The 25,147-nt window shown below is 37.0% G+C and overlaps 1 protein-coding gene across 1 annotated transcript in view; it reads right to left on the minus strand.

Moving 5' to 3' along the window:
- ADAM9 (ADAM metallopeptidase domain 9) overlaps positions 1–25,147 on the minus strand; it is a 148,815-nt gene that overhangs the window by 112,883 nt on the left and 10,785 nt on the right. Inside the window, exons 3-7 of the mRNA XM_082715345.1 lie at positions 22,358–22,416; positions 10,692–10,770; positions 3,462–3,538; positions 2,252–2,447; positions 1,019–1,084 (exon numbers count right to left, since the gene is read on the minus strand). Of these exons, the coding sequence (XP_082571471.1) occupies positions 1,019–1,084; positions 2,252–2,447; positions 3,462–3,538; positions 10,692–10,770; positions 22,358–22,416 (477 nt within the window). The remainder of the gene's footprint in view (positions 1–1,018; positions 1,085–2,251; positions 2,448–3,461; positions 3,539–10,691; positions 10,771–22,357; positions 22,417–25,147) is intronic.

Here is a 25,147-nt window from a genome sequence, read left to right on the forward strand (position 1 = left end):
TATGTAACATCTATCTGGAGAGAGTAATAAATAAAAACATTACAAATCTCTATTTTTGACTTGTCCAAACGTTCTCCAGAAACTTTTTATCCATTATCAGGTGTGCAGTTCATGCTTGCTCACACTCCCTGTGCTTTTTCCTTCTATCACTTGAGGGTAATGAACCCACAATGAACAAATCTGAATACGTTCTATCTGTTAATAAACACAGCTTGTTTATTTCCAACCTATGCAAAATAAAGGATTTTTTTAGCCATAAAAATAGTCTAAACTCTGTAGCTTACAAGAAAGGATCTGCCAATATTGATAAGTTTCTACAACTTTTTCACACAAACAACAAAGCTAAAGTAAAAGTCAGACAAAACATTTCAAATAATTTATTAAATTATATAACAGCTGTATCTAAAACTGATAACCCTGTAAATGCTGAAATAGACCCATTACTTTTCTTAGCTAAGTTAAGCACAATTCTTAAATATGAATAAGGAAATCCCTAGTGTTATCCTGGACACAGAAACTAAGAGTAAAGACTAAAATCAGCTATTCTCCTGTATTCCCTTCTGCAGCACGCCACAACCTGGAAGTTTCCGTCTCTTAAAGTGACGTATATGCAAGTTGGTTGAAATTCTAAAGAGCAAAGTAATTTCATTAGGCAACAAAGCAGTATCTGATTGCTGGTTTTTCATCACAGTCCTCTAAAGCCATCTGAAAAGGTGACCCTAACTGACGGGCAATACAGTTTTGCTTAAGAAATTCTGCATGAGGAGATCACCCGAAACACCTGGGTTAGGTGGGGGGAGAAGATGACCAGTAAAAATAGTTGGAGGTACTCTCATTCACTACCTTCAGTTTCTGGTGGGGTTACAAACATCAAGCATTTTTAAAGGAAAAAACCCATTTGAGATTTAAAAATACATTTAAGAAAAATCAGTATAAATATATTTTATGGTTCCTTAATGGGATGCTCACTTCTCATCTGCTTTTCATGAAAAAGAAGAAAAACTGTCACCAATCCTACCCTTTCCTTGTCTACGACAATGAACAGCTCCACGTATCGCGTCTGTGGCAGGACAGCTCTTCTTCTCTGTCAAAAAAAAAAAAAAAAATTAGGCCAAAAACAAAAAAATTATAAGACTACATGTAAAAAAAAAAAAAAGAAAACTACATGTTTTTCATAGGTAGTGACCTTATCCTCTTCTCTAATCTCTTATTTCAGGCCAGCTAAGAACGTGATAAAGTTAGTTTAGTTTACACACATCAATAAAGCCAAAAACATATTTTTTTCTAAAATAGTGACATCTCCTCTCTATACTAGCCTGAGAAAAATTCTAGTTAACAACAATATGAGGTATTCAAATTTCCAAAGCAGAGTTACTGATTTTCTAATATCAAAACTACACATACTCACACACTCTAAAGGGAAGCCCCATTGCTATGTTGAGTGAAAAAATGAACATAAGAATTATACTATTACAAGAATACAATAACCCAGAGCAGAAGTGAGGACAAGGCTGCCACTTCAAAACAGGACTAGTTCTGTGATTTTCAGAAATTCATATATAAAGTACAGAATTTGACAAAAATTTAAAGGTTCTCCAATGATTGAAGTTAAAAAGAACAGTCCAACAGTACAAAAGAGTGGAGGTAAGAAAGGCAATGAAAATAATGCCATAAACTCATATGAAAATGTATCAGAAGAGGTGCAAGCCTCTTCCAACACAGCAGCATCATCTCACATGCAGAAAGACGCAGTGCCCACAACTGAAGTTGAGCTGTTCCTAGGAACATTTCAGCCTTTAAGAGCCCCACATCAAGAGTAGGCAGGGAATCTTAATGGTGACTCAAAAGAGGGAAGCAAGTGTTCCTGGAAGACATCTTAAATGAAGTACTAAGTCTCAATTCGTCTCTCTTTCTCCGATCCAGGGCTCAGAAATCACTATTCTTGTTGTTGTGAAAGATATATAAATAAAAAATTGTACTGCTCTCTGGAAGACAATATAATGGACTATCACGCAGCAGTGATAAAAAGAAGTAAGTTCTGTTTAATATTTAAGCCCTGATTTCTAAAACACACAGGAGCTTGACTGCATTCGACTTGGTAGCAGGAACTGCATCTTTTTATCCCCTAGTACCTGTCTAAATGTCTGGTCCATAGACAGAAAAACGTAACAAAGATAAGTATTGGTTTAATGCATAAAGACATGATTTTTTAACACATTAGTCTGAGCCATTAAGAAATATATTTCCTTACTCGAAGTAGCTGAGTGATGCTAGGAGGCTCTTCTTCTTCATAGTTTGTGGTTTCTGTTTCTATATCCTTGTTGGAAACCCCACATTTCAGAGGCTCTTTGTGGACATCATCCATTCGATAAAAGATGTGCTCAAAACGAGAACTGTTTTGCAGGGGTTCAATCCCGTAACTCACATTCTCTATATGCAGCAATCCTCTAAGTGTCACGTGACACGTACACAATTTTTAAGAATGAAGAAAATAATACACAGGAAAAGGAATCAGAAAACCGAAATTCAAATCCTAGTTCTTAACATGTCTAAGAAAGGGTAGCGTGTGGAGAGAAAAATAGCACGGTTTTAGAGTCACACAGATATGAATTTAAATCTCAAGACCTCTACCTACTAACATCACTCCCTAAAAAAAGTCAGTTAACCTCTCCAAGTGACTGTTGTATATAACAGAAAGCAACTCAGAACAGTGGCTGAAAGTATGGACTCTGGAGCCAGAGAACCAGTGTTTGAATCCCAAATGTTTCTCCCTAGCTGTGCGGCTCTCAGCAATGACTTAACCTCTACCTTACTTTATTCTACATGGGGTTGTTCTGAAAACTAAATTATTAAGAGTGAAATACTTAAAACATGGCCTGATGCACAGTCACTGCTCTGTGTTATTACTTAAATGGAGATGATTATAGCCGTCTTATACAGCTGGTTTGATAATTAAAATATTTATTAGTTCAATCAGTCACATAACCGATGAACCAGAATAGCATCATACTGCCAGGGCTTCAGTAAATGTAATTTTAATATTATTATCGTTTTATTTGATATGTGGTACAATTTCTCTGAACCTCAGTTTGCTCATCATCACCTACATACAAAGATAGTGAGCCCCCTTTCACAGGCATTATGATACTTAAATGAAAGAATATAGGTGAAAATTTTATATAGTGCTACAGAAACTAAAAGTATGTTTTTTTCTAAATAGCAAAATTATTTAGCAGTCTCAAATCAATGAAATTTTCTCTTTAGCTATTGAAACTCATCAACTGTAGTATTTTCTTAAACACGTCAAGAATAATACCTGATACATATCTCTAAAGACCTTCCACAATACCAAAGTAAAATCTAATTTTGTTAAGTCCCTCCAAGTGACTTGATTTAGAAACTGAGACAGGTAAAAGGGTAAGAAATAAAAGGGAAAAAAAATGACACAGAAAATTCCTTACCTGAGTCCGAAACAGTCGCTAAGAGCAATGGATGAATTGTAAACTCCCTCCACATAGCCCCGATAATGACAATGATTCTAAACGATAAAAACTGTATTATCTTCAAATACTGTTACATGGCTATAATTCATCATAGAAATTACACAGCTAACAAAATTATTTAAGGTCAATAAACTAACAATTCTGTTCATAACACTGGCATCTCATATCATGGCATTCTTTGAACTACTATCACCCTATAAGCATACAAATGTTTAGGCAGAATTCCAGAGGATACTAAGTACACACAGCTCTACTCCAATAGCCTTTAAGCTTAGAAGCAGAACAAGACAGCATTATGTCATGTTTAATATCTTAGATCATAGTCAATCCAGGAAGCTACAGCAGTCAATTGATACCTAACACCGAAGGGAATCTTGTGACAAGCTAATGATGCCAAGGAGGAAGAAAAGTGAGTATGTGGCAAGAAAGTAATATTGACCACATGATTTTCTTTTCTTCTTATATGTATATTAATCATATTATTATTAGTTTTACATTTAGCCATCTTAAAAAATAAAAAGAGGCTTTATCCTTAATTTTGAACAACAAATTGACCATTGGAAGTACAAGCATATTATCACTAATACCAGATTTCTTTTACTACACGATGAGATATTCTCCTCTTAAAATAGTCTCAAACCACTAAAACAAAGCCAAGGTCATGGGAAAGGGGGCTGTTGGGGAGACTAGCCCTACCACACATTAAGACATATCACAAGGCCTTAAAAAATTAAAATAATATGATAACAGTAGTGAATTAGAGAACCACCAGTGGAACAAAATCTGGGGGACCTGAAATAGCCTAAAGTACGTATGGAACTGGGGCAAGGATTTTTATAATAAATGGTGCTCAGACCACTTGTCAGACATTTGGAAAAAGTTAAAATTAGATCCATACCTCACTCACCACACATAAGAATAAAATTTAAATGAATCAAGAATCGAAACATAAAAAATAAAAACTATACAAGAACTAAAAGAAAATATGGGTGACCTTCTCTTTAACCTGGGTGTAGAGAAAAGCTAACTATCACTCAAAATACATCTGCAATAGAAGGGGGAAAAAATGATAATTTTTACTACATAAGAAGTTTTTTAAACTTCTATGTGAAAAAAAAAAAAAACATCAAAAAACAAAATCAGGGAGGTTGGGAGAGCCTAGTGGTGGGTATTATGGAGGGCACGTATTGCACGGAGCACTGGGTGTGGTGCATAAACAATGAATTGTGGAACACTGAAAAGAAATTTTAAAAAATATATAAGAATTTAAAAAAATTAAACACAATACACAGATTGGGGAAAAAAACATCTGTAAGTTATTTCACAGATACAAGACTAATATCCCTAACTATAAAGAACTCTTGAACATCCAAGGGGAAAGATTAAAAACTCAAGAGGAGAGGAAGAAGTAAAACTGTCACTATTTGCAGATGACCTGATTTTATATATGGAAAACCCTAAAGACTCCACCAAAAAACTGTTAGAACTAATAGATGAATTCAGTAAAGTTGCAGGAAACAAAATCAATATATAGAAATCTGTTGTGTTATATACACAGATAATGAAGCAGCAAAAGGAAAAATTAAGAAAACAATCCCATTTACAATCGCATCAAAAAGAGTAAAATACCTAGATATAAATTTAACCAAGGCAGAAAGATCTATACACAGAAATTTGTAAGACATTAATGAAAGAAATTGAAGAAGATACAAATAAGCAGAAAGATAATCAATGTTCATAGATTAGAAGAACAAATGTTAAAATGTCTAGACTAACCAAAACAATCTACAGATTCAAGCAATTCCTATCAAAATTCCGAAGGCATTTTTTACAGAAATGGAACAAAAACCTAAAATTTGTCTGGAACCACAAAAAATATCACATGGAATAAAGATACTTCTTTCTCTTCTTGAGAAAGAAAAAAAAGAAAGCTAGAGGCATAATGCTCCCTGATTTCAAACTATATTACAAAGCTATGGCAATCAAAACAGTATGGTGTTCGCATGAAAACAGACACACAGATCAACGGAACAGAACAGAAAGCCCAGAAGTAAACCCACACCTATATGGTCAATTAATTTCTGACAAAGGAGCCAAGAATCTACCAGTTTCTTCAATAAACTGTATTGAAAAAATTGGACAGGAAAGAATGAAACTAGACCACTTTCTTACACCAGACATAAAAATTAACACAAAATTAGATTAAAGACAGCATAGCAACTATAGTTAATGATGCGCTACTGCATATATGAAAGTTGCTAAAAGATTAATCTTAAAAGTTCTTATCAGAGACACCTGGGTGACTCAGTCGGTTAAGCCACTGCCTTTAGCTCAGGTCATGATCCCAGGGTCCTGGGATTGAGCCCCACACTGGGCTTCCCTGCTCAGTGGGGAACCTGCTTCTCTCTCTCTGCCTCTGCCTGCCACTGTGCCTGCTTGTGCGCGCTCTCTCTCTCTCTCACTCTCTAATAAATAAAATCTTTTTAAAAAAATAAAAAATAAAAAAGTTCTTATCACACACGCACAAAAAAACACTTTGTAACTATGTATGATAACAGATAATAAGATTTACAGTGGCAATCATTTCACAACATATACAAATATCAAATCATTATAATGTATACCTGAAACTAATGCAGTATAACATATATCGATTATACCTCAATTTACAAAAAACGTTTCTTAGAGGAACAGCAAAAAAAAAAAAAAAAGTGGAAAACAGGGCAAAAGACATAATTAGGCAATTCAAAAAAGAACATAAAAACACCTCACATATATGAAGATTTTCAATCTCACTCATAAAAAAGGTAAGAATCCATGAGTCTACGCTGACACAAATAATTAAGAAAGGAAAACTTTTCCTTGCAGAAACAGAAAGCACTAACGCACAGAGAATCACTAATGAAATTAGGAAGTCACCATTTTGACCACCATCATAATAACCATTAATTCAGACAAATACTAAATACTAACAGTAGTGGATAAAAATTTAAGAAGTAACAGGATATTTATATTAGCCTCAAAATGTCTAACCATAATATTCATTAAGAAGGAAAAAAAATTAACTGTACAGAAGGAGAAACCTGGCAGAAAATTCCTTAACTAAATGATCAAAGTTAACATGATCAGCAACAACACTAACCACAGTACATGCTTCTTGACAGGATACACTGAGGACCACTCGGTATCGCTCTGGTGGTATTCCTGCCAAAAGCACATAACCTGAATCTGATCATGAGCAAACATCAATCTCGAATTGCAGGACATTCTACAAAAGTTTGCCCATGCTTCTCAAAAATGCCAGTGCCATGAAATACAAGGAAAGAGAAAGGATTTCCAAATTAAAGACGACTACAGAGACATGACCACTGAATGCAACACATGAACTTGGATTTTCTCTTGCGATGCATAAAGTACATTACTAGGATGGTGCACCCACAAAATATGTATCAATAGACCTGTAAATTAGACAATAGTATTGCTTCAATGTTAACTTCCTAATTTTGAAAATTATACTTGATTACATAAGAGAATTCCTTGTTTTATTTGACAAAGGAATACCATGTCTGCAACGTACTCTAAAAGGTTCAGAAAAAAAAAGTAGAATAAAGCAAATGAAGTAAAACGTAGGTGAAGATGCATGAATATTTTGTATTATTCATGCAACATTTCCTCTAAGTCTAAAGTGGTGAAAATTTAAATAAGAAAATTAAAAAAACAATTCTATGCTAAAAATACAGGCTCAATTTCAATATTTTACAACTTTTTCTAGGGTGGGGCAGTTCACAACCACTCATGTTTTTCTTTCCCAGTCCTTTGTGTTAAAGTCTAGTTTTGATATTGCCTTATTCTCACTAGAGGAAAATAAAGACCTTCTACTATTTATTACCAATGAGGTAGCACTGATGATGTAATAATACTTCTAACTCATGGCACTCCAATATTAAATGTTTCTAGTTTAAGTTATAGTAGAAGCTCTCTTATTTGACAGGACTGAAATCCAGCACTTGGTCACTCGATCTATCAACTCGATGGTATTTTTTAAATGACTTGGGTTTATTTAATCTTTCCAAAGTCTTCAATGCACTTTTAAAAATCAAGGAATCGGGGGCACCTGGGTGGCTCAGTGGGTTAAGCCTCTGCCTTCCGCTCAGGTCACGATCCCAGGGTCCTGGGATTGAGCACCCATGGGGCTCTCTGCTCAGCGAGAGCCTGCTTCCCCTCCCCTCTCTCTGCCTGCCTCTCTGCCTACTTGTGATCTCTGTCTGTCAAATAAATATATATAATCCTAAAAATTAATTAATTAATGAAACTAAATATAAATAAATAAAAATAAACAACGAATCATATTTCATAAGTTTATAAAACATCTAAACTTTGTGATAACAGTAAAGGTGCAAATGCCACAATTTTAGAAACATGCAAACTACAAGCAAAAAACTCAACATACAGGAAGGAGGGAGGGAAACATACAGAACTCTGATATAAAAATGCCCAGTGGGCGCCTGGGTGGCTCAGTGCGTTAAGCCGCTGCCTTCGGCTCAGGTCATGATCTCAGGGTCCTGGGATCGAGTTCCGCATCCGGCTCTCTGCTCAGCGGGGAGCCTGCTTCCTCCTCTCTCTCTCTCTGCCTGCCTCTCTGCCTACTTGTGATCTCTCTCTGTCAAATAAATAAAATTAAAAAAAAAAAAAAATGCCCAGCCACAGCCCAGCAAGCCTGGCCAGTCAATATATTTTTCAGATCAAAGAGTATTAATTAGAAAATTAGTTAAGACACTGGTTGATGCATTTGCAAGGTACCCCAAAGTTTTAACACATAGTAATTTGGAGTTTTATTTGACACAACAACTTGTATAATGTGATTATTAGAGCTTAGGTTTTTTGTGAAAAGACCTTTGTGAAAGACACTGATGATAAAAGACTCCTAATGGCTTTATGAATTACTTTCATCTTAAATAGATCATAAGGGAAAGCATTTAAATTTTCAGTGTAATTTAACTGTATTTTATAAACAAAAGTAATGTCACTATGATATCTGGCAATATAGCCATATGTCAAAAAGTCCCAGTACCAAAGTTATAATTGGTATCTCAAGTCTATAGGCATGCTTTTATCTATCTGAACAATATTTAATAACCAAGAAGTAAGTAAAAGACTTCATCTGTCTTAGTTTATATTTTTCAATCACCCATAATCCCATAATACTACTTGGAAGATAACAGCTGCATAAATTTCTATGACTGAAACCTATTTTTAACAGTTTTAAGTATGTATTTTTTTAATAACAACAAATAATAATATGCATTGAGTTAAAAATGGTCAGGCTATCTGTTCCAAGTATCTTACAAGTATTAGCTCATTTAATGAAGATACAAAGTACAGCATAAGGAACAGAATTAATAACATGTAACAATGTTACATATGTAACATACAGTGTTACATATGGTGACAGATGGGAGCTAGATTTGTCCCATCACAATGTATATAACCACTGAATCACTACGTTGTGCACCTAAAACAAATATAATATTGTATGTCAACTACGCTTCAATTTTTATAAAAAGGTATTAATTCGAGGTGCCTGGGTGGCTCAGTGGGTTGATCCTCTGCCTCTGGCTTGGGTCGTGGTCTTGGGGTCCTGGGATCATGCTCCAAGTCAGGCTCTCTGCTCAGTGGGGAACCTGCTACTCTCTCTCTCTCCCTGCCTGCTTCTCTGCCTACTTGTGATCTCTCTCTGCCAAATAAATAAAATCTTTAAAAAAAAAAAAAGGTATTAACTCACTTAAGCCTTCAAGTAACTCCTTGAAGTTGTAATTATTATTCCCACTTTAAAGTGCAGATAGTAAGGTACAGATAAGTTAAAGTAACATGACCAGCAAATAAAGTGATTAAGTCCAAACAGAGTATATCTCCAAAACCTCCACCAAGAAACTTCTCCCAAGGGGCAAAAACAAAAGTCTTTACAATCACCGCTTTTGTCAAGTGGCTTAAATTATGTGGCCTTGTAATTATTATTCCCACTTTAAAGTGCAGATAGTAAGGTACAGATAAGTTAAAGTAACATGACCAGCAAATAAAGTGATTAAGTACAAACAGAGTATATCTCCAAAACCTCCACCAAGAAACTTCTCCCAAGGGGCAAAAACAAAAGTCTTTACAATCACCGCTTTTGTCAAGTGGCTTAAATTATGTGGCCTTTGGCTTCACGTCATAGTAATCTCTGGATAAATAATTGAATGGGTAGATGAACAAATGCACGCGTTGGTTATTTGTGATCTGGTTTACGCTATCATATAAGTTGAAGCTGCTCTACTAGTTTGCTGTTAAACAATGGAAAATAAGATACTAAAAAGAATCAGAAAATGAACCAGAAAAGAGTTAAGTCTGTCAGCGTATCCTTATTTCTTTAAGCACTAGTAATTAATCTAAACTAAAGGTTTGCCTTCTATTTATTGGAAGAGTACTGCAGAAGTGCATAACTAACATGAATAATTCAACCTAGCCAAACATTACAAAGCTCAGGAAAAAAATAACACGTTTAATCAGAACAAAGACTTCTCCTGGGCATTAATCCAGAAGAAAAAAATACAGAATGCCTAACTGCCAAAAGGGACTATAGAACACTCTTCTCAAATGACACTAGAAATGTTTATGCTCTAATTTAATAACACATAAAGCCGAATTCGGCAGCTGCCAATCATTTCAAGTATTCCCGGCCAGTTCTGTCCTCAGGAATACTCTGTTCTCTGATGCAATGTAGGCCACATTTCTTGAGAAAAGAACTGTTTTTAGTAAAACATACAAATGTTTGTTCTTTATTAAGAACTAATGGCAAGTTAAATGATTTAATAAGGAAGATGTGCTTTCAGAAACATAAATATACATTACAATATAGCAAACATTCCCCCTTCATAAGCAATAAGGATTACCATTAAATAGGAGATTCTTTTCCCGAACTTAAAAAAAAAAAAAACCTGACTACCAAGTACCTGGAGAACTATAAACTATAGTCTACTCTGTGTAAAGGCATCCCCCCACCCACCCCCTTCCCGGAACAACTCCATGTATTATAATGTCAAGAATGGCCCTTGGTGACTGCAATATACAGTCTTGCATATGTGAACAAAACTCATTTTTAAATTATAATTATTTTAAATTTGCTATAAGATCAAGAGGAAAATATATTACCTGTACATCAGGATGGTCAGAGATCAGAGCCCCTTCCTTATTGTAGGTATAAACTACAAAATCTTGGGGCAAAAGATCACTGGAAGAGGAATAAGACACATCATTTAAAATAATTTTAATCTATATACAACTAAGAACACAACTCATAAGGCAGCACTCCTAGAAGAGATAAGTAGGAATAAAAACTTTTACCTGACAAATTATTATTTTAAAGAGGGAGCTACTATAAAACAAAAAGCTCATGAATAGACTTAAATCTAAAATCGTGTGCATTGCTTCCTCATGAAGAATGCAGGCTGCATAATTTGTTTTACTGGTCATAAAAACTCTGGTTGTAAAAAACACAAGTAATGTCTTTTAATTTTTCTGATACACCACATAGGAAAGGTACAAATAAGGTTATACAGCACATATTTCCAGAAGAAACTGTGTTTTTTACTCTTTCCTAAAAGTCCTCTATAAACAAGAAGCACTCACTACTTTAGCCTGGTAAGTATAGGGGCAAAATCTGTGTCAGTTCGACGAAACAATTACTGTGGATTCCTGAAGCTCCCTTGTGTGTTAAAGGAACTCAGTACTGTAAACCATACATGTAAAGACAGGGTCATCTTCATTAAAGAAAAAACTATTCGGTGACACCTGTTAAAGATGGTAAGGCAGACTTCATTCGGCTCCACTGTGACAGGGAGAGGAACCACTGCAATGGTTATTTTACAGGGAGGGAGAACCAAGGATCAACTCCAGAGAAGTTGGGCATGGGCAACTGGGAATTTATAGCCAAGAGTCAGGGTATCAGGGATCAGTGGACAGAAAATTACTAACTAGAAGTATGAGCATTGAGAGGTGGTGTAGCTAAACGAACCTAACAGATTCTCAATGAAGACAGGCCAGAGTGAACGCAAACCACCTGGAGGGTCCTAAAGGATGAGGAATGTGACTACACGGCCAGAGGGATCAGAAATGGGGTAAGGGGGGAGGAGTTCTTAATAAAACCAGACTTGACAGGGAAGTGCACCAATGCAAGAAGGTTCAACAGCCTGACTAAAGTTTGGTCAGGCAAAGGCTGTTTGTCAGTCTCCCTCTTGTTCAAGAAGAGACAACCTTCTTTCCTCTCAACAATAAAAATCCCTTTTTCTGTCTGGATGCCTTCTGTTCATTAAGGATCAGCTGAATCATCTACTGGAAGTTGGTATTAAAGGACAATTGCTGGATGCTGCTAGCAGTCAGACATTTAATGAGGACAGTTGCTATGAAAATAAAAAAAAAACAAAGACTAATAGTTAGAAACCCAGTTTCTAAGTCCAATGGGCAGTGATCAGAGTTTTTAGATTTGAAGTTCTTGAAGTATGGTAGAGGATGGCATTGGCCATCTGACAAGTTCCTGGGTGGCAGTCTGAATGCCTCTGGTGATGGCATCAGGCGTTCTGCTGAACTTTCTGAATGGGCCATACAGCAGGAGACAGGAAGGTTGCCCATACATGTCTGCTGTGGCGAAAAAAAATTGGGGGGAAGAGGGGGGAGTTTATGTGAATTTGTCCAGCTACAACTTGCAGAGCTTCATGAAAAGGTCGGTCTTAATTCTCAAAGATTTCAAGTCAGAAGGGAGAAAAATTGGAAATGTTAATTTGGAGAGTTGTAGCCAGCTATTGGAGGAAACCAGAAGATTTCAGGATTTGGTAAAAACTGGCAAAAAGAGGGGCACCTGGGTGGCTCAGTCGGTTGGGCCTCTGACTCCTGGTTTCAGCTCAGGTTGGGAGATCAAGCCCCACACCGGGCTCCACACTCAGGGCAGAGTCGGCTTGAGATTCTCTCTTTCCCTCTGCCCCTCCCCTGCTCACACATGCTCACTCTACCTCTCTCTAAAATAAATAAACAAATAAATCTTTATTTAAAAAAAAAAAAAAAAAACTAGCAAGATGAGCCAGCAAGGGTATACTGCAGTTTTCCACTGCAGTGAAAAACAATTTCTCTCTACAGTCACCCTCATTTCTGTCAGAGATAATCAAAGTAAGACTAATCTGTTTGCAAAGTAAACCTAGTCTAATTAAACCTGGTCTGATTATTTACATAAGCCTAGTAAAAATACTGACTGCATTGGCCCTTGTTTGAGTTTGATTTACTGCAACACTTCAAAAGGAATCTTAGATTGGACTTTTAAAAGCCTCTAAGGGCTGGGAAGCCACATGAAGAACTCACCACTAGATTTTTTTCTTTTTTTTTTTTTTTTTTTGCCGGTGGTACTTATACACACAGGAGAATTCCTCTCTTCTCAGGGTTCTCAAAATACCTTGAGGTTCCTGGACCTGCCAGAAATGACCTTCCTTACTCACATTTAAGGCAGGAAACCCCGTAAGCCAGATAGACGCTGGTTTTTCCAAGGGGTGTGGTTTATTAACATTGGCTCCCTAAAGTCAGCCTTAGTTCCTTAAAGCTGTCTAGTCGTATCTGATCTGAAGCATATCATTCTCAAATATGACATTACAAAAACCTTGGTGATATAACTAAGGTTTCCAAATGTATTCTGGTACAAGGAGAACAGATTCTCAATAACTTATATAAATAACTATACTGCCATGAAAATAAGAATATTCTCTAAGAGCTTTCAATTTCTAGAGAGCTCAGGTAGGAAGGAAAGATCAGTGCTTCAGTTCTGTTTACAAAGGTATAAATTACAAATTGCTGTAAGTTACACTTAGCTTAAGAAAAGAGAAAAGGTCTTCCTTAAATTTGGAAAGAAAAAAAAATTAAAGAACCAGCAATGTTTCAAACAAAGTTACAAAAAAAAATTATAATCATCTTCATCAGTTCATTTAGGCCCATATAAGTAAGTCTTGCTGTACTTAATCCTGGGTTAGTAGTTTTTATGAATCCATCTGTTTCTTCATTAATTCAGGAAATTCTTTTTTTTTTTTTAAATATTATGTCAGTCACCATACAGTACGTCATTAGTTTTTGATGTAGTGTTCCAAGATTCATTGCTTGCATATAAACTCTGGAAATTCTTACACAGTTATAAACACTTCTAGAGAAGAATCACAGTAATATTGTTACTTTCTGTGAGTGACAAAATTGTTCAGGTTAAAGACCTGATGAGAGTTCACCACAATGCTATTGACAAGGACATTTTGTTACTTCTGTGCCACCCAATTTAAGTTAATAACTCAACAATAAAGGTACTGGCAAATTTCTGTGAACATCATACAATTTCTATACGCAAATACAACACATACCTGTATTGTATGTACAATCGTCACTTATTTGACAATGCTTCCCAAGTAATTTAATATATTAAATAAGCCTAATTGAACATGAACCTTTTTTTAAATTTTTTTATTTTTTATTAACATGTAATGTATTATTAGCCCTGGGGGTACAAGTCTGTGAATTATCAGGCTTACACACTTCACAGCACTCACCACAGCACATACCCTCCCCAAAGTCCATAACCCAGCCACCTTCTCCCTGCACTCCTCTCCCTGGCAACCCTCAGTTTGTTTTGTGAGATTAAGAGTCTCTTTAGTTTCAAACGTGTCTCTTTTTATAAGGAGAGAGACAAAAACAATGAGATTTTCCAGGGGTCATCTAGGAAATCTCAAAGTTAATCTGAGGTCAAAAAACTCTTCTTATGGTTGACAAAACAACTCTTCTTAGAGCTTGGAGAAGCTGTCACAAAGGTCTGAAGGTCCGACCATCTGACTAAACAAGATCACAGGTCACTGGGAAACAATCCTTAGTTATCCATTTAACCAAACTCACAATTCAAAGATCTCAAAGGCAAATACACAAAACTACCTAGTTACAAAAATTCTTAGCCTCTTACTATCAAGAACACCTGGTTTTCAATCAAAGAACTGATTGACATGAAACACAAGAAATTGTTTAAAACACAAAATCTTGTTTTCCCAGGCATATTACTTAAAAGGTAAAGAAAAACAACTTTTTTTTTTACAATTTCTAATTAAGAGCAAACAAATAATCTAAAAAAACTTTGTTGCTTTAACACAGAGAGAAAACCAAATAATGGTTTCACATCAGTGTGCTATTAATACTAAGGCGAATTTTTAAAAGTTAAGATAAATAAATATATAAAAACCCTACAAATAAATCCATCCAATCTTGGGCAGCTACAGATTCCTTTTCCAAGGTTTCTTTTCCTCAAATCTTGTAAGAAATTTTTCTTATAAGCATTCGGTTTTCATCCTACTCTTTTCTTCTTTAGCATTCTGGAACAACCAGTCCCACTTTACAAAAATTACTCTTTTCCCCCTAACAAAAACTTGTCCTTCATACCTTCCCTTATCAAAAATACATATTACTTCCCTTTTTATAAAGTTATTTTTCTTTACCCTTATTATTCCTAGTAGTTTCATTTGCATATCCTGACTACATTTTTAACCATCAGAAACTCAGCTTTTCACTGAAAAACAGGAAGTGGACAACTGCAAATTCACATATTATCATACTATAGCAGGTTTAAGAGTATTATCATTTCATAATTCCTAGAGACATGTGTCTTTTTCATAGCACAACTTTATCATGTTTATTCACAGATTCAAGTATACTTAGCTTTTCTATACCATATTAAAAATGAGATGCCAAAAATGAATAAAATTAATGTTCATCAATTAATGTTTCAATATTTTCTCTAATTTGGGAATGAGATCTAGACAGCCAATAAATATACATCACTAACTTAACTTTGTACAGCTTGAACATTTAAAGTTATGAAGAGGTTTTTAAAACTATTTTTAAGGAGACCTATTATAAAACAGAATGATCATTGAGAAGTTCATTTATAAACTTTCATCCCATTTATACCTATTTAGTTTACTTGAACTTAACAATTATGTTTGAATTACATAATTTCAAAGACATTAACTAAACAAAGCTAGCCATCCATCATCTTAAGTTATTTTTTCCTGTTGACAAGTCAAGCAAGTATCAAAAAAAAAAAAAAATCACAGATGCAAACAAGCTAAAGAACCTACAAAGTTATTCATCTGATTCTTTCTTCTTTGTCTTTGTTAACTGCTGTGCTTGACACACATTAAGCAATTCCTTTTTATTATACATTTTGTTTTTAGGTTAGATTTATAGTTTAAAATCTTAAACATCTAGCAGAAATAACAAGTTTGTTTGACTGGTAAACACTGGTAGGAAAAAACTTTGTATCTCCATTACATATTTAATGCTGAAAACTCTGATGTCAGTTTATCAATAATTTTATCAATAATTTTAAAGTTAGCTTTATTTATGAAAGATTTTCCCAAATCATGCAAACTTCAAAAAAAAAAAAAGAATTTATAGCCAAGTTAGTTTCTTTATTTCTGAGTTTTAAGAAAATTTATATAAGTGTTCATTAGCCAAAGCCAATACGAACAGAACTCCTTTAAGGGATTTTTTTTTTTTTTTTAAATATATTTATTTATTTGAGAGAGAGAGCATGCACAGACATCAAAAGTGGTGGGTGGGGCAGAGGGAGAGAACCTCAAGTGACTCCCTACTGAGTGCAGAGCTCCACACAGGGCTTCATCTCACCACCTACGATATCATGACCTGATCACCAAAATCATCAGTCGGACACCTAACCAACTGAGCCACCCAGGCACCTCTCCTTTAAGGGATTTTATAAATTAATCTGATCATTCCATCCAGAGGCAGGAGCACATCTATCGTACACACATATATAAACAGATATAAACACACAGACATACACAAATAGAGATCTTACCGCTTCCGTTCCAAAATTTTAGCCGTGAGTCAGTAAAACAGTAATGCAGTCTCACTGGTTTATCTCCCCTTTGTATTTTCACCTGAATTGTGTTTGTGGCAAATGGACCAGTTAAGGTGACTTGTCTACCAATGACTGTGGAAACTTTTAAGATTTTTTTTACTGTGATGTATAATCTTACGAAGGCAACAGACTGAATTTTAGATGACTGACTGAAAAGACATCCAAGTGCTGTCTGGACATTTCCAAAGTCCATAAGTAGATAAAATGTCCAACTCTATTTCCAAATAGTCGGGTTTTTTTCCCTCTTCTAAGTCTCAGAGAGTTGCTGTCAGGGGTACCTGACTCCCTTGAGAGGGCCCAATGGAGGTTAAGGCGTCTGCAATTGCAGGGGCTGTGGAGAGCTGAAGGCTGAAGTGGGAAGGGAAAAGTCAACAAGGGTGGACCAAGGGACAGAGACGGTAGGGGCTGGAAGAGCTACATCGCAAAGGATTCAAAGAAACTAGAGGGAAGACTGAAGGTAATAAGAGGAGGAAGGAGGAGCAGAAGCAGCAGGAAGGGAGAGGTACAGGGAGTATTGAGGTTGGAGAGATCTCAAGTTTCCCAAAGAGGACAATGAAGTTCCAAATTACCCTCACCAAAATCATGTCAATAAGAAAGTAAGCAGACCCAGCAGAAAGTCAGCAGGAGTTTGAGGAAAGGGATTTCAGTTGGCTGAGAAGTTCCCCTGGGAGAAGAGGGATACAACAGAGAAAAGAGACAGACCTCAGGGAGAGCCAGGAGGAAGAAGATTCCAGCCCAGGGAGTCAGGGAATGATCCCCACTCAGAACAAGGAGCCAGGAAGACCTTCCAGCCCAGCAGGTACCTTGCAAAAAAAAAAAAAAAAAAAAAAAAAAAAAAAAAAGCGTGGGACTCTAACCCAGCTTCAAAGAGTATAATCAGTATCTTAAAAATCAAAATCTGTCCTTACCAGCGTCAATAGACGTTTGTCTGGTGCAACAGTTCAGGAGTCAGACTCACCAATGGATCCCCAATCAATCAGCCAGGAATGAAGACAAGCCTTCAAAGGTGCATACTTAGGGCCCTGGGTGAGAGATCCGGGGGTCCAATGATGAATCTGAGTCATGGCACAATGACTGTCAAAGAAAAAAATTACCCAATGACACCTTTAAAGACAGTGAGGCACACTTCATTCAGGATCATTACACTAAGTGTTAAGACCATTTCAAAAGGATTTCATAGTGGAGGAGTGAGAGAAGGACCAACTGCAAATACAGCATGAGCAAGGGGGAATTTATAGCCAAGGGGCAGGGTGGCAATGGATAGAAAACTACTGACAGGAAATTTCAGGGGCGAGGGGGGGTTCTAGCTAAAGCAACCTAACAGATACTTGCTGGAAACAGGACATGGTGATCAGACGTCACCTGGGGACAGCTAAAAAATGAGGAGCCTGATCACATGTCCAGAATGATCAGAAATCGAGGACAAGGGGGTTAGTGGTTCGTGCTAAATTGAATTAGTAGGGTTCTTACCAAAACTGGATTTTACAAGGAAGTGCACTGATACACCTAGAAGGTCCAGAAGCCTGACTGAAGTTTGGTCAAACAAAGAATCTGTCATTTGCAGGACCAGAGCAGCTCCATGCTTATCTCCAGGGCTTATGGACACGTCAGGAAGGGAGTGTGCTAGCTAGTGATTTACAGTGTGCCATTTAAAGTTCCCAACGCCCCCGGAGGCAGCCAGGCTCAGCTTGCCTATACTGTTTAAAGATAGAGAGATTGATGGTTTGCAGGCATTTGAATCAGTTACACGGCCTGTCTTTGGCTACCTGACCAGGGTGGTATAAAAGACCCCTTGTGTAAACATGTGCCTGGGCTCCCCTGAAAGTAAGACGCCACACACTTATCTCACAGGTTTGTAATCTAGAGACAAAGCACATCTGGGATGTACATAAAGTTTTCAATCCCCTTGATTATCTGCACTTTCTTTGTCCTGAAGCACTGTATCATTCACCTTTTTTAAAAGCTCCCAGAGTGAGCCTGAGAGTAGCCTAAGGCATCTGCAGTCCTTTTAATTACTCAACCCTGTTTATCAGTGCAGTGCCTCCTCTCCAGTCTCTCCCCAACACACACACACACACACAAACACACACAAACACACACCCTCCATCTAGTGGTGAATCTGAAAAGAATAAACTGGAGATAGTTTGCTCTGCTCTGAAGTCACTGCCTACCCAGAGAGCAAATTCTGCTATGCTTCTCCAGAAGGGGAGCAACCACTAGGTAGCACTGACATGAATGTGCTACCTAGAGGCCACTCTGCCTGATGCTGGAGTTCAGGATTAAGAGGCCCACCAGGCTTTCATTCTAAGCTAAATCCTCCACCCAGCCCTTATCAGTAATAAAACTGACATATTTAACTTACCCTTCCATTTCATTTTTAAATCTTGCAGCACCTGCACAAAAAAGATGTGATCTCTTCTTTCCCATAACCCTAGTTCCTGCCAAATACTCCATGTAAGTGATTACGTACCCTCTTCCACAAGAAGGGTTCATGGCCTTAACCAAATTCTTGAGGGATTTGAGACCTAAAAAGAGTTAAGACCACTATTCTATGGAAAAAAAAATGTGCATTTACCAGAACACAGTCACTCCTTTATTGAATTTCATAATTTCCCTATTACTACAAAGAATGCATCTGAGCCATTCTATTAAAGATATCCACTGTGCTTTTTATTAGTGATCACTAGCTTTGGTGACCACCTTTCAAAGATACTCAAAGGCCTAACAACTCTTACAAATGCCTGGAAAAGTACCATTTGCCACCAAATCAAGAAGCATAGTAATACAGAGCAGACATAACATACATATGTAGATCACCAGACTTCTGGTCAAATGACTTGGGACTTGTACCTCAGCTTAAAACCTTACAAACTACGTTTGAGCAAGTCAAGGAATTTCTCTGAACCTTGATATTCTTAATGCATAAAATGAGGACAACAGACACTGCTCAACATTTAGATTATAACAATACAATAAATGAGATAAAGGTTATTAAAATGCTTTATAAGATGAAAACTATACAAACATAAGAAACTATAGTTGATCCTTAAACAACATAGGACTTTGGGGCACTGACACCCCATGAAGTCAAAAACCCAAATATAATTTTTGACTCCCTAAATACGTAACTACTAACAGCCCACTGTTGACCAGAAGCCTTATGGATAATGTAAGTGGTCAATTAACACGTATTTTACACATTATATGTATTTTACACTGTATTCTTTCAATAAAGTAAGCCAAAGAAAATGTTGTCAAGAAAAGCATAAGGGGGTACCTGGGTGGCTCAGTCAGTTAAGAGTCACACTCTTGATATCAGCTCAGGTCATGATCTCAGGGTTGTGAGACTGAGCCCTGAGTCAGACTCCATGTGGGGCATGGAACCACCTTAAGATTCTCTCTCTCCCTCTGCTCCTCCCCTCCTCTCTCTCTCTCTCTCTTAGGGAAAAAAGGGGCAGTGAGGGGGGTTGCCTGGGTGGCTCACTTGGTCAAGCGTCCAATTTTGGATTTTAGCTCAGGTCATGATCTCAGGGTTGGGAGATCAGGCCCCACAGTGGGCCCCATACTGGGCAAGACTATCTCTCTCCTTTTTTCTCTGCCCCTCTCCCTACCCCATGCTAGCGCTCTTTCTCTCTCTCCCTATCTCTCACTCTCTCAAAAAAAAAAAAAAAGAAGAAGAAAAAAAGAAAATCATAAGATTATAAGGAAGAGAAAATCATCTACAGTATTGTACATATATTTATTGAAAAGAATCCACATATAAGCCAATCCATTGGTTCAAACATATGTTGTTCAAAGGTCAACTCTATTATTTTAATTAATTTTAATTAAATTAATTCAATTAACTAATTAATTGAATTAATTTACAAGTCCTACAGAAAGGAACAGAAGAAAATATTTGGATCTATTAGGGTTTTTTACATATTGACATCATTACATTAGAGTCAAGCAAGATCCTTCAGGAGTTTTGTGAGAATTATATAAATAGTATACCTAAAAGTACCTAATACAGTGCCTGGGACATAGAAAATGTTCAATAAATGTTAATGTCCATCAAATACAGTAGAAGGCTTCAGAAAGTCTGCTGGACCATATCTGTTGCACTGCCTGAACTCCTGCTAGGGGGACTCAAACCCTTTGGATTAACATCCTCTTCTGGATTAAAAGTCTTACTCAAACTTGAGGATGCACAAAATGCATCTAGAAAGCTTGTTAAAACATCTAGAAAGCTTGTTAAAACACAAATTGCTATGACACCTCCCAAACGTTTACTTCATTCTAGGGTTAGTCCAGTGAATTTGCACTTGACAAATTCTCAAGGGCTGCTGAGAGGTTCCAGGACTATGCTTTGAACACCATGTCCTTAGGCAGAAATACTTTATATCTCCCTCATTCACACCTCACTGTAGATGGGCTTATCAGGCGACTTTTTTTTTTCTAGGATTTTTCACTAAGATTTAAGTTGTGCTACATAAGAAAAGGGAAAGGTGGGGGCACCTGGGGGCACAGTCAGTTAAGCAACTGACTCTCGGTTTTAGCTCAGGCTGTGATCTCAGGGTCATGAGGTCAAGTCCCACATCAGGGTACATGCTCAGTGGGGAGCCTGCTTGAGATTCTCTCTCCTTCTCCCTCTGACCTTCACACTTGTGTGCTCTCTCTCTCTCTCTCTCAAAGAGATAAATAAATCTTTTTTAAAAAAGAAAGAAAGAAAAAAAATTAGAATTTAAAAAAAAATTAGAATTATAAAAAAAATAAAAAGAAAGAAAGAAAAAGGAAAAGGGAGAGACAGACCACAGGAAAGTGGGTGACTCAGCATGGTTAAAAACTTGGCATTTCAAGAGGTGGGTCAAAGAAAACAGATTACCAAAGTGGAGTCAGGTGAAAACATGCCAAAATGTGGAGAAGGGATTAAAAGGGAGTGGTGAGAGACTACTCTTGCATCCTAAGTATCGTGACCATCCCCTCTCCCCATGCTCAACCCCTGCAAAAAAATTCGTATGTTGAAGCCTCACAGCCAGTGTGGCTATATTTGGAAATGGAGCTACTAAGGAAGTAATTATGGTTAAATAAGGTCATGAGAGTAAGGTCCTAAACTGACAGAATTGGTGTCCCTATTACAAGAGACACCACAGAGCTTGCTCCTTCCCCTAACCCCCACCCCCCATAACAAGGAGGCCATGTAAGCGCAGCATGAGAAGATGGCCATCTGCAACTCAAGGGGAGAGCCCTCTCCAGACACCAGCCCAGCTGGCCCCTTGATCTTGGACTTCTGGTTTCCAGAACTGTGAGAAAAATAAACTTCCTTTTTTTTTTTTTAAAGTCTGCGTTATTTTGTTATGGCAGCACAAGCAGACTGATATAGCTATTAAAGACTTCTTTACCCCTGCTTAGTTGTTACTTAGGCCAATGACAACTAAAAAGTTTTCTCCTGAAATACAACTTTCTTTGGCTTTAATTTAATTTATTTTCCCTTGCTCTAACGTCAACGGAAACCAAAAATAGTATGACTTTTCCACACTGCTACTCCTGTTATTCTCACCTTTTTATCAATCTACTGAACAATATCTAACTAAACAGACTATTTAAATATGCTATTTAAAATACACTATCTTTGGGTGCCTGGGTGGCTCAGTTGGTTAAGCGACTGCCTCCAGCTCAGGCCATGATTCTGAAGTCCCAGGATCAAGTCCGGCATCAGGCCCCCAGCTCCATGAGGAGTCTGCTTCTCCCTCTGACCTTCTCCCCTCTCATGCTCTCTCTCTCTCAAATAAATAAATAAAATATTTCTTAAAAAAATACATAAAATAAAATACACTCTTTAAAAACATACTATTTTTTAAACCAAAAAGCCAAAGTAAATTAAATTTCTTACTTGTTTCTTTCCAAGTGAATAATATGCTCTTTTCCTTCAGCTTGGATGATATAAGACACCTAAAAGCACAGGGGGAAAAAGAAAAAACAATAAAACACCATCTTATAAATCACTTTTCAACAACAGGTATTTATAAGACTAGAAATTCCATCCTGAGTTAAAATAATCTGGCACTAACTGAAATTGTTTTACAGAACCTTGTAACTGCTCTTAAATAATAAAAAGATACTCTGATCATCCCTACCTTCCTTTAATAACCCATTGTGGGAAAACACTTGCATGTCTATCTAAACTTTCCTTAAATTCATTTATAATTCAGTTGTAACTTCAGAAATTATTTCTATTAAGTGTGGTCATATATTAACTACAAGGTAAAATACTTCTTCCCTTTTGTTTAAGTGAAATGCATTTCTTAGTTTCAAGGGATTATCTTTATTTCTGGTCACCCAAAAGTTGAAATTCATACTCTTATGATTTTATGGCTTCACACAGCTTACCACATTTCACCACTTCTAAAACCCACTTTTTTCCCCTCAAATGAACATCTCTGAAATCAGGATGCATCAAACAAAGGTGCAGCAGTCGAACTGGCAGGCCTCTGTTTCTTTTGTAATTAGTGGTCTATTTTTTTTTTTTTTCTTAAGATTTTATTTATTTGACAGACAGAGATCACAAGTAGGCAGAGAGGCAGGCAGAGAGAGAGGAGGAAGCAGGCTCTCTGCGGAGCAGACCTGATGCGGGGCTCGATCCCAGGACACTGGGATCATGACCTGAGCAGAAGGCAGAGGCTTTAACCCACTGAGCCACGCAGGCTCCCCATAATTAGTGGTCTATTAAACAACAGTGTGTCTTACAAATGACAGCATCTGAGCCAATGAACTGAGATAAGGTAACCTGCACTTACACAAGCTCAAGTTCACAGGCCCCTCTTCTTTATCTCAAACAACTTCCCCAGCAGCTCACCAGTTCATCCACCAGAAGTGCTTACTGTGATCCCTAGAACCATGAGATTTCACTTTCCATTAACTCTTTGACCAAAAAGAAAAGTCACAGAGGGACTCAACAAATAATATTATCAGAAGTGACCTCTTATTTTCCTTATTGTTTCTGGGCTCTAAGTTAACGTTTTGCCAAGAAATAGCATGATCCCCTCTTCTGGAACTCATCAAGAGCCCACTTCTAGGGCCTAGACCAAGTTACAGCTCCTAACACTCTATTTTCACAACGTGAGCTACCTGTGACCTACCTCAATCTCAACTTAGGCATCAAAAATACCAAGCTCCTAGGTACAAACTTCCAGTGACAAAATAAATAAGACAACAGAGATGAAAAGTACAGCATAGAGAATACAGTCAGTAGGATGGTAATAACTTTGGTGACAGATGGTGACTTCACTTAAGGTGAGCACTGAGTCATGTATAGAATTACTAAGTCATTAAACTGTACATCTGACACTAATATAACATTGTATATTAATTATACTCCAATAAGAAAAGAATCAAAACTAAAAATTAAACAAAAGAAAGTTAGAAACAACAACAAAAACTCCAAGCTCCTTCCACCTTCACAGTTTTGGCGTGTGCTGTTCTATCCTGTCTGCTCTTGGCTGTCCTATTGTCACAGAAATTCTGAAGAGTCTGAGAGTTGTTTCCTGATACTGTACTGTTTGCCCAAATATCTGTCCCGATTGCTCATTCCCCTGCTTCCGGTCTTTACTCAAGGGTCAACTTCTCAGTAAGGCTTTCCTAGGCTGCCCTACTAAAAAAATACAAACCCTCTTACCCCACCCATACCCTCACTTCCAGCACTCACTATCCACCTTCCTGGTATAATTTTCTCAAGAGCACATACTATCACCTTAAATAATCTACATTATTCATTTATATTATTTCTTTGTTTACTGAATCCCCCTACCCCCATCCTGATAGAATGGAAGCTCCATAAGATCATGAATTGTGTCTGTTTTGTTCACTGGCGTATCTCCAATGCCCAAACCATGCTTTTACTTGTTCAAATATTTATCAGGGCATATGAATGACATTTGTTATGATCACAAGTACCTATGTGTGCAGTACTGATGTAGAAATCAGAAACACAATAAAGTCGAAAGCATAGTCCCTGTGCTAAAAAGTGAAGAAAAGGAGAAAAATAATGAAGCAAGTACACATTAATTCCATCCTAAGACAAAACATAATCAAATGGTAGAACATCCAGTTCAAAACAAAAGGAAGGAAGAATTATAAACTGTAGGGCCATTTATTCCTTACTTAATAGAGAAGAACTAGAGGTGAATGACGTATGCAACTAGAGGTAGTACCCAGAGGGCGGGCAAGAACCAAACGCTCCTGCCTCTAAACTCCAGTGTTCTTTCTATAAGGCCCAGTCCCTGAACAATGTATGCACTCCCTTCTACTTATGAATATACCAGAGATTCAGACATAATAAGCTAAACTCTATCCTGCATCATCTGTTACTTTTAAATTATAATAAAGTTAGATTATACTTTTCTAAAGTTGAAGAGTTTGCAAAATCAAATGAATTCCAAACTTAGTATTTCTGAACTTTACAGTTGAAGAAAACAGTATAAAAAATAATTTTTGTGGGGGCACCTGGGTGGCTCAGTGGGTTAAAGCCTCTGCCTTCGCCTCAGGTCATGATCCCAGAGTCCTGGGATCGAGCCCCGCATCGGGCTCTCTGCTAGGCAGGGAGCCTGCTTCCTCCTCTTTCTCTCCGCCTGCCTCTCTGCCTACTTGTGATCTCTGTCTGTCAAATAAATAAATAAAATCTTTA

This window comes from Mustela nivalis (assembly GCF_964662115.1).
Source record: "Mustela nivalis genome assembly, chromosome: 20".
Taxonomy (NCBI): domain Eukaryota; kingdom Metazoa; phylum Chordata; class Mammalia; order Carnivora; family Mustelidae; genus Mustela; species Mustela nivalis.